This window comes from Haplochromis burtoni, unplaced genomic scaffold (genome assembly GCF_018398535.1).
Source record: "Haplochromis burtoni strain Fernald_Lab_line unplaced genomic scaffold, NCSU_Asbu1 Contig_201, whole genome shotgun sequence".
Classification (NCBI taxonomy): domain Eukaryota; kingdom Metazoa; phylum Chordata; class Actinopteri; order Cichliformes; family Cichlidae; genus Haplochromis; species Haplochromis burtoni.
Window position 1 is genome coordinate 1,081,231 of NW_024582562.1, and position 9,494 is coordinate 1,090,724.

The following is a 9,494-nucleotide window of genomic DNA, read 5'->3' on the forward strand; positions in this document are numbered from 1 at the left end:
AAAACTTCTGTATATGTTTTTATATATTGGCTGAAACACAAATATTATAAAAGTGCATTCATTTGAACTTTGTGATTACAAACAGTGAAAAAGAAACAAACAAAAAATACAAACAACAACAGAATTTCCTTTATTAGAAACCTTTAAACTGTCGGCCAGGCACCAAAATTCAGCAGAAAAACTAAACCGCAAAAGTCAAAGGCAAGAAATGAGACGCTAACGCAGTGAAGCCGAAACAAAATGCAAAATATGATAATGCAAAGTCAGAAATGTTCATACCTGGCACATAGTGGCTTCAAACTAATGCTTTATCATCATGTATTTGTGAACTTTCACAGGCTGATGTATGTGGAACATGTTTTATTCCACATACATGCGGATTGCTCGATGGCTCATCCGCTCACAGGACACGTCTCAGATTATTTAAAGGTTGCTTAATAAAATTCGGTAATTTCAGCGAACATATTTCTGTACTTCTTGCGGACGACCACTGTGGTGACTCCCTTGACATCTTTCAGTCGGTCAGAGTCAAAGTCCACCAGCAGCTTCCTCACCCCAGTCCTCATGGGTGAGAAGGACACCACAATGGACACCGTCTGTCCTGGAGAAATGTCCTCACTGGAAGAGAAGATGCATGTGTTCTTCTTTATTTTGTTTTTTACTGACTGCTGTATTTGTGCCTCAGTGCCACATTAAAGTCATCAGGAATAACCTACAAGGGCAGTTTATTACAATCAAGCCACTGGTTCACACATGGAAAAATCCCTGTTCAACGACTGGCCTTTGGACCAACTCTGTCCTGGCCCAGAAAAACCATATTATTACACTGAGGGATCCAAATGACCACAGCGAGTCCCTACTGCGCTAGGCAGATTGTAAAATACTGATACTTTTAAGTGATTGAGAGGGCTTCTATAAGTATATACTTATAGTCTCTATGTAACAACGCCCACCCACGCACTCATTTATCCCACATTTTCCCAATGTTGGACCCATGCCTCATTCTTCATACACGCGACAAGCTTTGCTTTGTGGGCTAAACTTTTGTTCTAAACAGCAGACCCATTACTTACCTAACATGGATCTTAGTGGAAGAGAGTAGGCCTGCACCCTCCACAGTGAACACACCTCCTTTCAGTGGAACTGGTAAGGGATTGGTGAAGGAGATGGAAGCTTTTACTTGTTCACGAACAAAAGCCTTCCCAGGAACCTGGAGAAAGAGGAGAGCGCTCTGTGTTCTAGAACGTCTGAAACTGAATGTCTACAAGGCTGCGAGTCAACTGCATTCACAAAGAGTTTTTACTGGAATACTGATTTTCCAAAGTCTTCCTCTGACGTGTTCCCTCAACACAATAATAACTGAAAAGACTCAAACCAACACTGAAACTAGTAAAAACTAAAGTGAAAGATTTTCAAACAAAAAAACCTGAACTGGGACAAACAAACCAGCTCTGACTTACAAACAAAAAGTTAAAACGTGTTAGAAAATATAAAACTATAATAACCCGGTGACCCCTACAGGTGTTCCCACCTGTATGAAGACGTCAGGTCTGCTGAGTGGGATGTCAGTCACAGTCAGGAGGGGCTCGTTCTCGCCTGGAGCCTCTACGAATGCTTTCACCCTGATCAGATGATCGTCTGAGACACACTGGGCATAGTCATCGTAGCGCAGACGCAGCACTTCCTGCTGAGCTGATAACACACAAACACACAGCATCAAACAGCATCCAGCTCTTACAGAATTACAAGAGCAGCTGACATGTTACTTCGTAACATGTCAGAGCTCATCTAGGCTGCTGACCTTTGTGAGCAGGCACCATCACAGTGGTGGTCTGCCTCTGGCAGTTCCCCCGATAGAGAGAGCTGTAAGTAACAGCTGTAGCCAGCATGGTCAGCTGGACGTGAGCATCCTGGTCTCCTTCATTCTTCACCTACTGACAGAAAGACTGTGTCATGAATTCAGGTTTAGTTCATCCACTCATTTAGCTGCAGTGTGAATAGTCCATACCTCAATAATCACATCAAAGTCTGTCCCAAACACAGGCTTGGCGTGCTTGATGGACAGCTGCAGTCGTCCTGGTTCTGAGCTGCCACTCAGGACGTCTGTCACCCGACGCCCCGCCTTCTCGTACACTTCTCTCTCCTTCTTGGATCCTGTGGAGAAGAGAGTTTTCATGAAGAACTGCCATGAACTCATGTAAACGTTATTTATATGCTCCTGCGTGTGTTCTGCTTTCCAACTAACCTTCAGGATATTTGTATTGCACAGTGACGTCGTCTCTGAAGTCCCCGTAAACACTTTTGGTGCTGATGTTCCTACCCACAGTGGTCTGGTCCACTCTGATCTGTGGAAGTCGGAGAGACCATTAGAAATGATTATCTGTTATAAAAACATGTGTGTGTGTGTGTGTGTGTGTGTGTGTGTGTGTGTTTACAGCTTTATGAGTTGGAAGGTAGAAAAACTGACAAAAACAACACATACTTTCCTCCGTTGGCCATTTCTCTGAACGATCCAGTGGATGATGTCAGCGTTCACCTCTGCAAACACAAACGGAGCATCGTACTTCACTCCCAGATTTCCCTCCTTGACGGCCGTCACAGGGCACGGACCACAGCAGAAAACCCCTGAAGCACAAACGTCCATTTATTTAAAAGCATTTCCTGCATCAGTAGAGAATCACTAAGTGACATCAAAACACTTTTAACAATTGTTATTCAGTTTGATGACCACCCAAGTCCACCTGGAACTAAGTTTTGACACTCAGGAAACAGCTGTGGGACTTTTCTGAACTAAATAAGGTTTTGAAAAGTATTTTTTTCAAGTGGAAGTCAAACTATCAACATCTTTGTTTTAGCTCTAAAGAAAGGCAGCGGTGACAATCCTCACAGCCGTTCATAACGATGAAATACAGAAATGAGTTTACACAGAAAAGTACCAGAAAAACATGTGGACTAAAACATCACACGTTAGGACCGTACCATCGCTGAGTTCTTGAGGGGTGGGATCTAAAACCTGCCAGCCATCATTTCCTTTGGGGAGGTCATCTCTCCTCATCCAAGACTCCACCCAACAGTGGAAATTCCTAAAACCGTGAGGACGGAAAACGTATCACCTCCCTTTAGATAATGCCATATTTGTGTATTTTTTCTGATCGTAGGCGTTCCTGTGATCCTACCAGCTGCTGTCTCTCCCTCCTCTGCTCTCCAGTGGTTGCAGGTTTTCATCCAACAGGAAGTCTATAGAGAGGTTTCCATCGACATCATGAGCTGAAGAGAAGTTGGTGATGAGGCGAGTTGGGATTCCCAGACAGCGCAGCACTGTGAAAAGATCACACGCTCCAACTGAGACAAATGATTTGTTTCTACATCCGATGTTGTGAATGTGTTTGTGCTGAAGATCTGGAACGATGGAAGTAGTTTAAATGACAACTGCTACAGAAGGGATGCTTTTAAAGGAATGATTCAGCTATCCTTGAATGCAGGGAAGTCTGTGTTACCTGTACATGCAACAGCAGCAAACACCCAGCACTGGCCATATTTCACTGCTCTGACCCCAGCTTTGCTCCACTGACGGAGGATCGGTGCGCTGCCGGTCCACCGGTACGGTGCAACTCCATCAGAGTACGGCTCAGTCCAGCGCCCAGTCAGCACTCCTCTGTCATCATTAGAGTTCACCTGCAAGAGTTCACCTATCAGACTCAGGATCTCTGCTGTGGCATTCATGAGCTGCAGAGCATGTTCATCATGTGCTCACACAAATGAAACCAAATGTTTTCCAGCCGTTAACATTATTTTCAGCCGAAGCCAGAAATGGTTCTCACCATTGCAGTGATGATCCTGCTGACGTAGACGGGGTCAAATCTCTGCTCAATGTCCATCTGTGAGTCTCGCAGAGCATCGCTGGAGTTATTCAGGACTTCAAAACAGATGTCCATCACATAGTCCTCAAACTGCAGGAGAAGGAGAATGCCAGTGAGAGAGGCCATAGAAGAGCGCCTAAAACCAGGAAAGGCTTTTCAGGAGAGATTTCCTGAAGAACCTTTTTCTAAATACTAAATGTTTCCCATCGGCTGCCCAGTGTGTGCAGTAGGGGAAATAAGTTTTGGATTCTGTGCTGATGACTTTTGATCCTCAAGAAGATTATAACTTAGTACTTGGTGAAGAAACCCTTTCTGACAACCGCACATGTCAGGGGGGATTTTGGTCCACCCCTCTTAACAGAAACACTCCTTCAGGTTTATTGGCTGCTCCGTAGCAACTCAAGGCTTCAGCCCCCTCCACAGATTCGTATTATTTCCCCCACTGTACGTGTGCATCTGTTACACCCACAGTCTGCCTGTTAGTCATCCTCTCTGCCCTCGCAGCTACCTGTGAATGGGTGAGCCTTTGTTTGTGTGGTCTGGTTACATTCTGACACATCGCATCCAGATGTTTCCTCCAGACAACTGACAGATTTTCTGATCCAGCCAAAGCCTGAGAGTCTCTGCCACACTGCTGTGACAGTTCACACCAGCCCCCTGCGGTAGGACTCGACTTAAGCGGTCAAAGAAGTGCAGGAGACTGATGCTGTCCAGTGTAGCGAGTGATTTATTTTGTGACCCAAATAATATTTACAAAGAAACAAATAAGAAACTCAACTCTATAATTAACTCAGTTCAAATAAACATAACTGAACTTAAATCAGTGGAAATTAAGGTCAAACTGCACACAGCTACACTGACCTGGACCTTTCTCTTGAAACACCTGAGTTCTTCTGCTTAAATCGTCCACTTAACCAAACAATTTCTCCTCTGGACTTTTCCATTCAGGAGGTAAGATGAACATGATTATATTCAAACCTCTACTGCTCCTCTTTACTGGCAACATAAACTCTGTGGTGGAATCAATACATATTACAACAATAAATCCATTTCTTCATAAACCCTCTAAAACCAACTTTATTAAATGATAAGAGTTCTTCGCCTTCTGCACTTGGTCTCTTCCTGTGACCTCAGATGAACCCAGAAGCTATAAAGCAGGAAGTAAAACTACATTTTCTTCCTTTTGTTTCTGGAAGACAGGTAGGTAAGGTAAGTCAGGATACATATGATGGGTCTATCGGTAGTGTTTGATTGGGTCCCGGCTCACTATGGGGTAAGGGGGAGTGAAGCAGCGGACAGGTTAGCAAAGGCAGCCACTAATCATGAGATAGTTGATCTGGCGGTGAATTTTGGTCAGGAGGAAGTAAAGAGTATTATTAAGCTAGAAATGAGGGGTAGATGGCAGAAACAGTGGGACGACGACAGGAGGGGAAGGTGGTTATATAAAATTCAAAGGGGGGTGGGAGTGAGGAGATCCACAAGAAGGAGTAGGCGAGAGGAGGAGGTGGTGTCAAGACTGAGATTTGGGCATATGGGTTTGAGTTCCACACCGTTCTTGATAGGGAAGCATGCCTCAGGGAAATGTGATTGTTGTGGAGTGGATGAAACTTTGGAGCATGTTGTTTTGCAGTGTCGGAAATATACGGTAGAGAGGAGACGGTTGGTCCGAAGTCTCAGCAGCATTGATATGAAACTTGATGTTGCAGGGTTACTACAGAGGGAGGCGGGAGATAAGTGTTATCAGGCATTGTTTCAGTTTTTGAGAGAAGTAAGGTTGTTTGGGAGGATATGAAGTGTTTTTTGTTTTGAGCGTGATTTCGGTCCACACTCCATAGCAGTGGTGGCGGTAATGCACCATGCAGTTGTTTGCCAACCGCCAATAATACGTAGAAGAAGAAGGTAAGGTAAGTTGTAAACAATACAAATTAACAGTTGAAATGAAGAACATGTTAACTCAACAAACTTGTAGGGATTGATTTAAACGAAGATGTTATATTACAGCGGCCCCCGGGCCTCGGACCGGTACCGGTCCGTGAGTCGTTTGGTACCGGGCCGCGAGAGTTGAGGCTCAGGTGTGAAATGTCTGGTTTTCAGGGTTTTTATCGGTTTTCAGCGTTATTTTGTTATCGTTTTGATCGTTAACTCGGTTTTCCTGGGTCTTTTCACGTGCGTTATGAATAAATTTTCTTTTTTTCGGTACCGGTACTGGTTTTATTTTGTTATATTTATCCGCGACACCTTAAAGGCCGGTCCGTGAAAATACTGTCGGGCATAAACCGGTCCGTGGCGCAACAAAGGTTGGAGACCGCTGTTATATTATATAATCTGTAAAAGTGCAAAACATAAACAAACCTGGGATAGTAGATGTTTGCCTGTTGCAGACTACGTGTGAAATATGGTTAAATCAAAATAATAAGAATATAGACAAATGGTCTTCTCGCCCGCTTTGTCACACCCCACTGGGCTGACACACAGATGTATTCAGCACAGTCACACTTTAAATGTTTGTGTGTGTTACCTGTCCATAATTCCAGTGAATGCTTTTGATGTATTCCCAGGTCCCCATGTAGATTATTCCTTCTTCATTCATGATGTACTCCTGAAGCTGAGTCTCGTCAGGCAGATACACCACATCATCTGGTAAACGCATAAAGACCACGACAGTGTTGCTAATAGGAAATCTTCAGTTGTAATCTGATCATTTTGCTTATTGTGGAATTTAATTCATCGTAATCGCAGAAAAAGCAAATGAAACTCCGAGTGTGTGAGTGGCTTCAGTCTGACCTGCTGAAGCAATCAGACACACAGAGAACGCACACTTTACCTTTGCACCAGGGGTTATAGAGCAGGTGGAAACTCATTTTGTCCTTTTTCTCTAAAACGCGTCCGTCCGGTGACATCAGCAGCACAGCCAGACTGTACTGGCCAATGATAGCATCTGCTGGACTGTGCAGAGTCAGCAGCATTTCATCTTGTGCTCCCTGCTGGTTAAACCACCACTTGTCCCCAGCTCCATGCACCTTCTGAACCTTGATCTCCACCTCGTCTCTCTTACCTGGTGAAACAAACAAAGCCTTCTGGGTCAGAAACAACAGCATGTATGGAACAGGTGTTCAGCTTTACACAGCAAGTGATGGTTATAAATCTGAACTGTTTTAATGATCAGGAGGAGTTCAGTGTTGGGGATCAATAGACTTATGTCTGTGAAGGTTCTCAGTCATCCAGCTCATCGTAGTCTAAGGAGCTTGCAAAGAAAAGTGTCTGGACTTCTTTAAGTTGCTTGAAGACGTTTCACCTCATCAGGGGGTCCTTTTGTCCCTCTGTGGGGGGAAACTCCCACTAGGTTTAAATCTGGGACTCTCCACCATTTGACCTTAGAACTGAAGAAGCTTCTTGGATGAGAGTTGAAACGTCTTCAAGCAACTTAAAGAAGTCCAGACGCTTTTCTCTGCAAGCTCCTTTGACGATCAATAGACTTGTGTAGACCCAGTTTTGCTACATATAAAACTTAAATTTAAGGTAAAAGTACAGTCTATTGTACACACAATATTTACTAACAATCAGTGTTTGTGTGTGATTTCTTCTTTTACAAAGGTACAAACAAGCTGTGTATAACTGTATAAATATACATTAAAACCAATATTGTAACTTGTTATGTAATTAAGTCAATTTGTAGTTGAAATTGAGACGGCATAAGGAAGGACGTACAAACTGATACTGACTTATTAATGAGTTACAGTTCTTATAAGGTGCTGACTGACTAAAGAAATCTTCCAAAACAAGATGCTTTCTTTGCAATGTTCCCCAGAAGACTCGAGTTTAATCTTTTCTATCTTTACAGCTCCTTCCTGGTCAGCCTGTACTCACCGAGGTGCAGGACTAGATCCAAGTGGTGTTTGGGGGGCAAAGAGCCATTACACTGCACAGTGATGGAGAAGGGCTGACCCCTACGGACAATCAAGCGCTTCTGATCGATCTCCCTGGTGCGGTGTGCCGAGTTGTTCTCACGACTTCTCAGATCCACATCACTAATCAAACCTAAGACAAACAGCAGAAAGTTCAGACATCGGTCATGCACTGATATCAGGCTTATAGAGGTTTCTGTCATATCGCCAAATAACACATTTACAGACTTGGGAGTTTCAGCTTTTTTTAAGCTGCGAGATTGCTCAGAGTCAAGTCCATGATCATAGTCAAGATGTACGTCGGCTGTGCTGCTCTGCCTATGATTTTTCCAACTGTTGATTTTTCTTCCCTTTAAATCAGATTATTGACAAAGTGTTAACTTTGCATAATCTGCAAAATTACACATATTTGTTCTCAATGCGTAGCTGCCTTCCTTCCTGTCCTAGTTTTGCTCAAAAGCTGTGAAAGCCTTCGGTGGGGACCCAGGACGAGTCCTGTAGCACCCAAATGCTGATTCACCCGTCAGCACATTTCTCACACATTAAAATCCAAACTAATTCTGTACTAGCAGTAATAGCTGCAGTCAGCAGCAGACGTTCACTTGCCTTTGTGGTTGGCCATTGTGAATATCTGCTCCAAATGTCTTCACGCTGTCTCAGATTCGTGCTCGATGTCCACCGGGCTCATGTATTTATACTCTAGAGAGGACTTCCCACTTATCTGACACACACTCACCCCCCAAACACTCGGTCATGCTGCTTCTCCTCCCTCTGTGACCTCTCACATACCAAAAATTACACTCCTCTGTGGGTGTAGGCATGAGTGAAAGCTTCAGAGGCTCTTTATTATCTCTCTTGAGTCTTTAGTCATTGTAACAAATAGAACGAAATCAAGAGAAAAACAAGAATATAAACTTCATTCTGCACATTTATAAAGAAATAGCGACTCACGTCGACCAAAGCGCTGAACAAACACAACGGAAACAAAACCCATCAAATACCAGTCAGAGTGGGCCGAATTATAACACCATGCAAAGAAAGCAGAAGCCAAAGCAGATGAGAAAGAAATCTGGTGCTAAACAAAGATAATGAAATTACAGAATATATCGAAGCTGTCAGAGAAAGAAGGCAGACACAGGTCTTAACCAAATATAGGCCCAGTGACCCCAAAGTGACACCAGAACAAAGGTCAGGATCACGTGCCCACTGGTCTGGATACACGTCTTTAAAAAGATGTCAAATCATGCACTCGTACAGGCGAACTTGTAAGTTGTTGTATGTAACTGGTCCTGCGCTTTATCTTAACGTTTCTTACTCTGTGATCTGAAGTTGAGCTGAAGCAGGAAGGTCAAAGTTGGGTCAAAGAGTCACAAAGTGGAGGTCAGTTTCCCTTTCTTGAATTACTAAATACAACTTTAGTCATCTAGCAAATGTCCACACCCAGATTATTCAAGAGCAGAGTGTCTGTGACTCTGAACAGTTATCTATATTTAACCCATACACCAAATGTCAGCACCTCTGCAACACTGACACGCTCGGACTGCTGAATTTTAATGTTCAAGTAAAGCTGAAAAATAGCTTTAAGCTTCATGCTGCTGTCCTAAAAAACAGGAAACCACTATTTATAATCATTCTAACGTATTTTAGCTACACAAGACCTTTTGCCTTATTACCGTTATTGGGCTCATCTCGGACGGGGATGAGTCTGCCTACAGGAGGGAGGTTGAAC

The 9,494-nt window shown here is 43.5% G+C and overlaps 1 protein-coding gene across 1 annotated transcript; it reads right to left on the reverse strand.

Moving 5' to 3' along the window:
* Positions 1-107: 107 nt before the first annotated feature.
* Positions 108-8,491, reverse strand: tgm2l (transglutaminase 2, like). The gene is made up of 15 exons (XM_005935797.2): positions 8,372-8,491; positions 7,728-7,898; positions 6,685-6,915; positions 6,379-6,497; positions 3,822-3,950; positions 3,498-3,675; positions 3,177-3,318; positions 2,980-3,083; positions 2,483-2,625; positions 2,246-2,345; positions 2,009-2,154; positions 1,802-1,931; positions 1,532-1,692; positions 1,074-1,210; positions 108-618 (listed from the first exon to the last, which is right to left on the reverse strand). The coding sequence occupies exons 1-15, from the start codon at positions 8,385-8,387 to the stop codon at positions 435-437; spliced, it is 2,091 nt and encodes a 696-aa protein (XP_005935859.1). The 5' UTR covers positions 8,388-8,491; the 3' UTR covers positions 108-434.
* Positions 8,492-9,494: the final 1,003 nt, after the last annotated feature.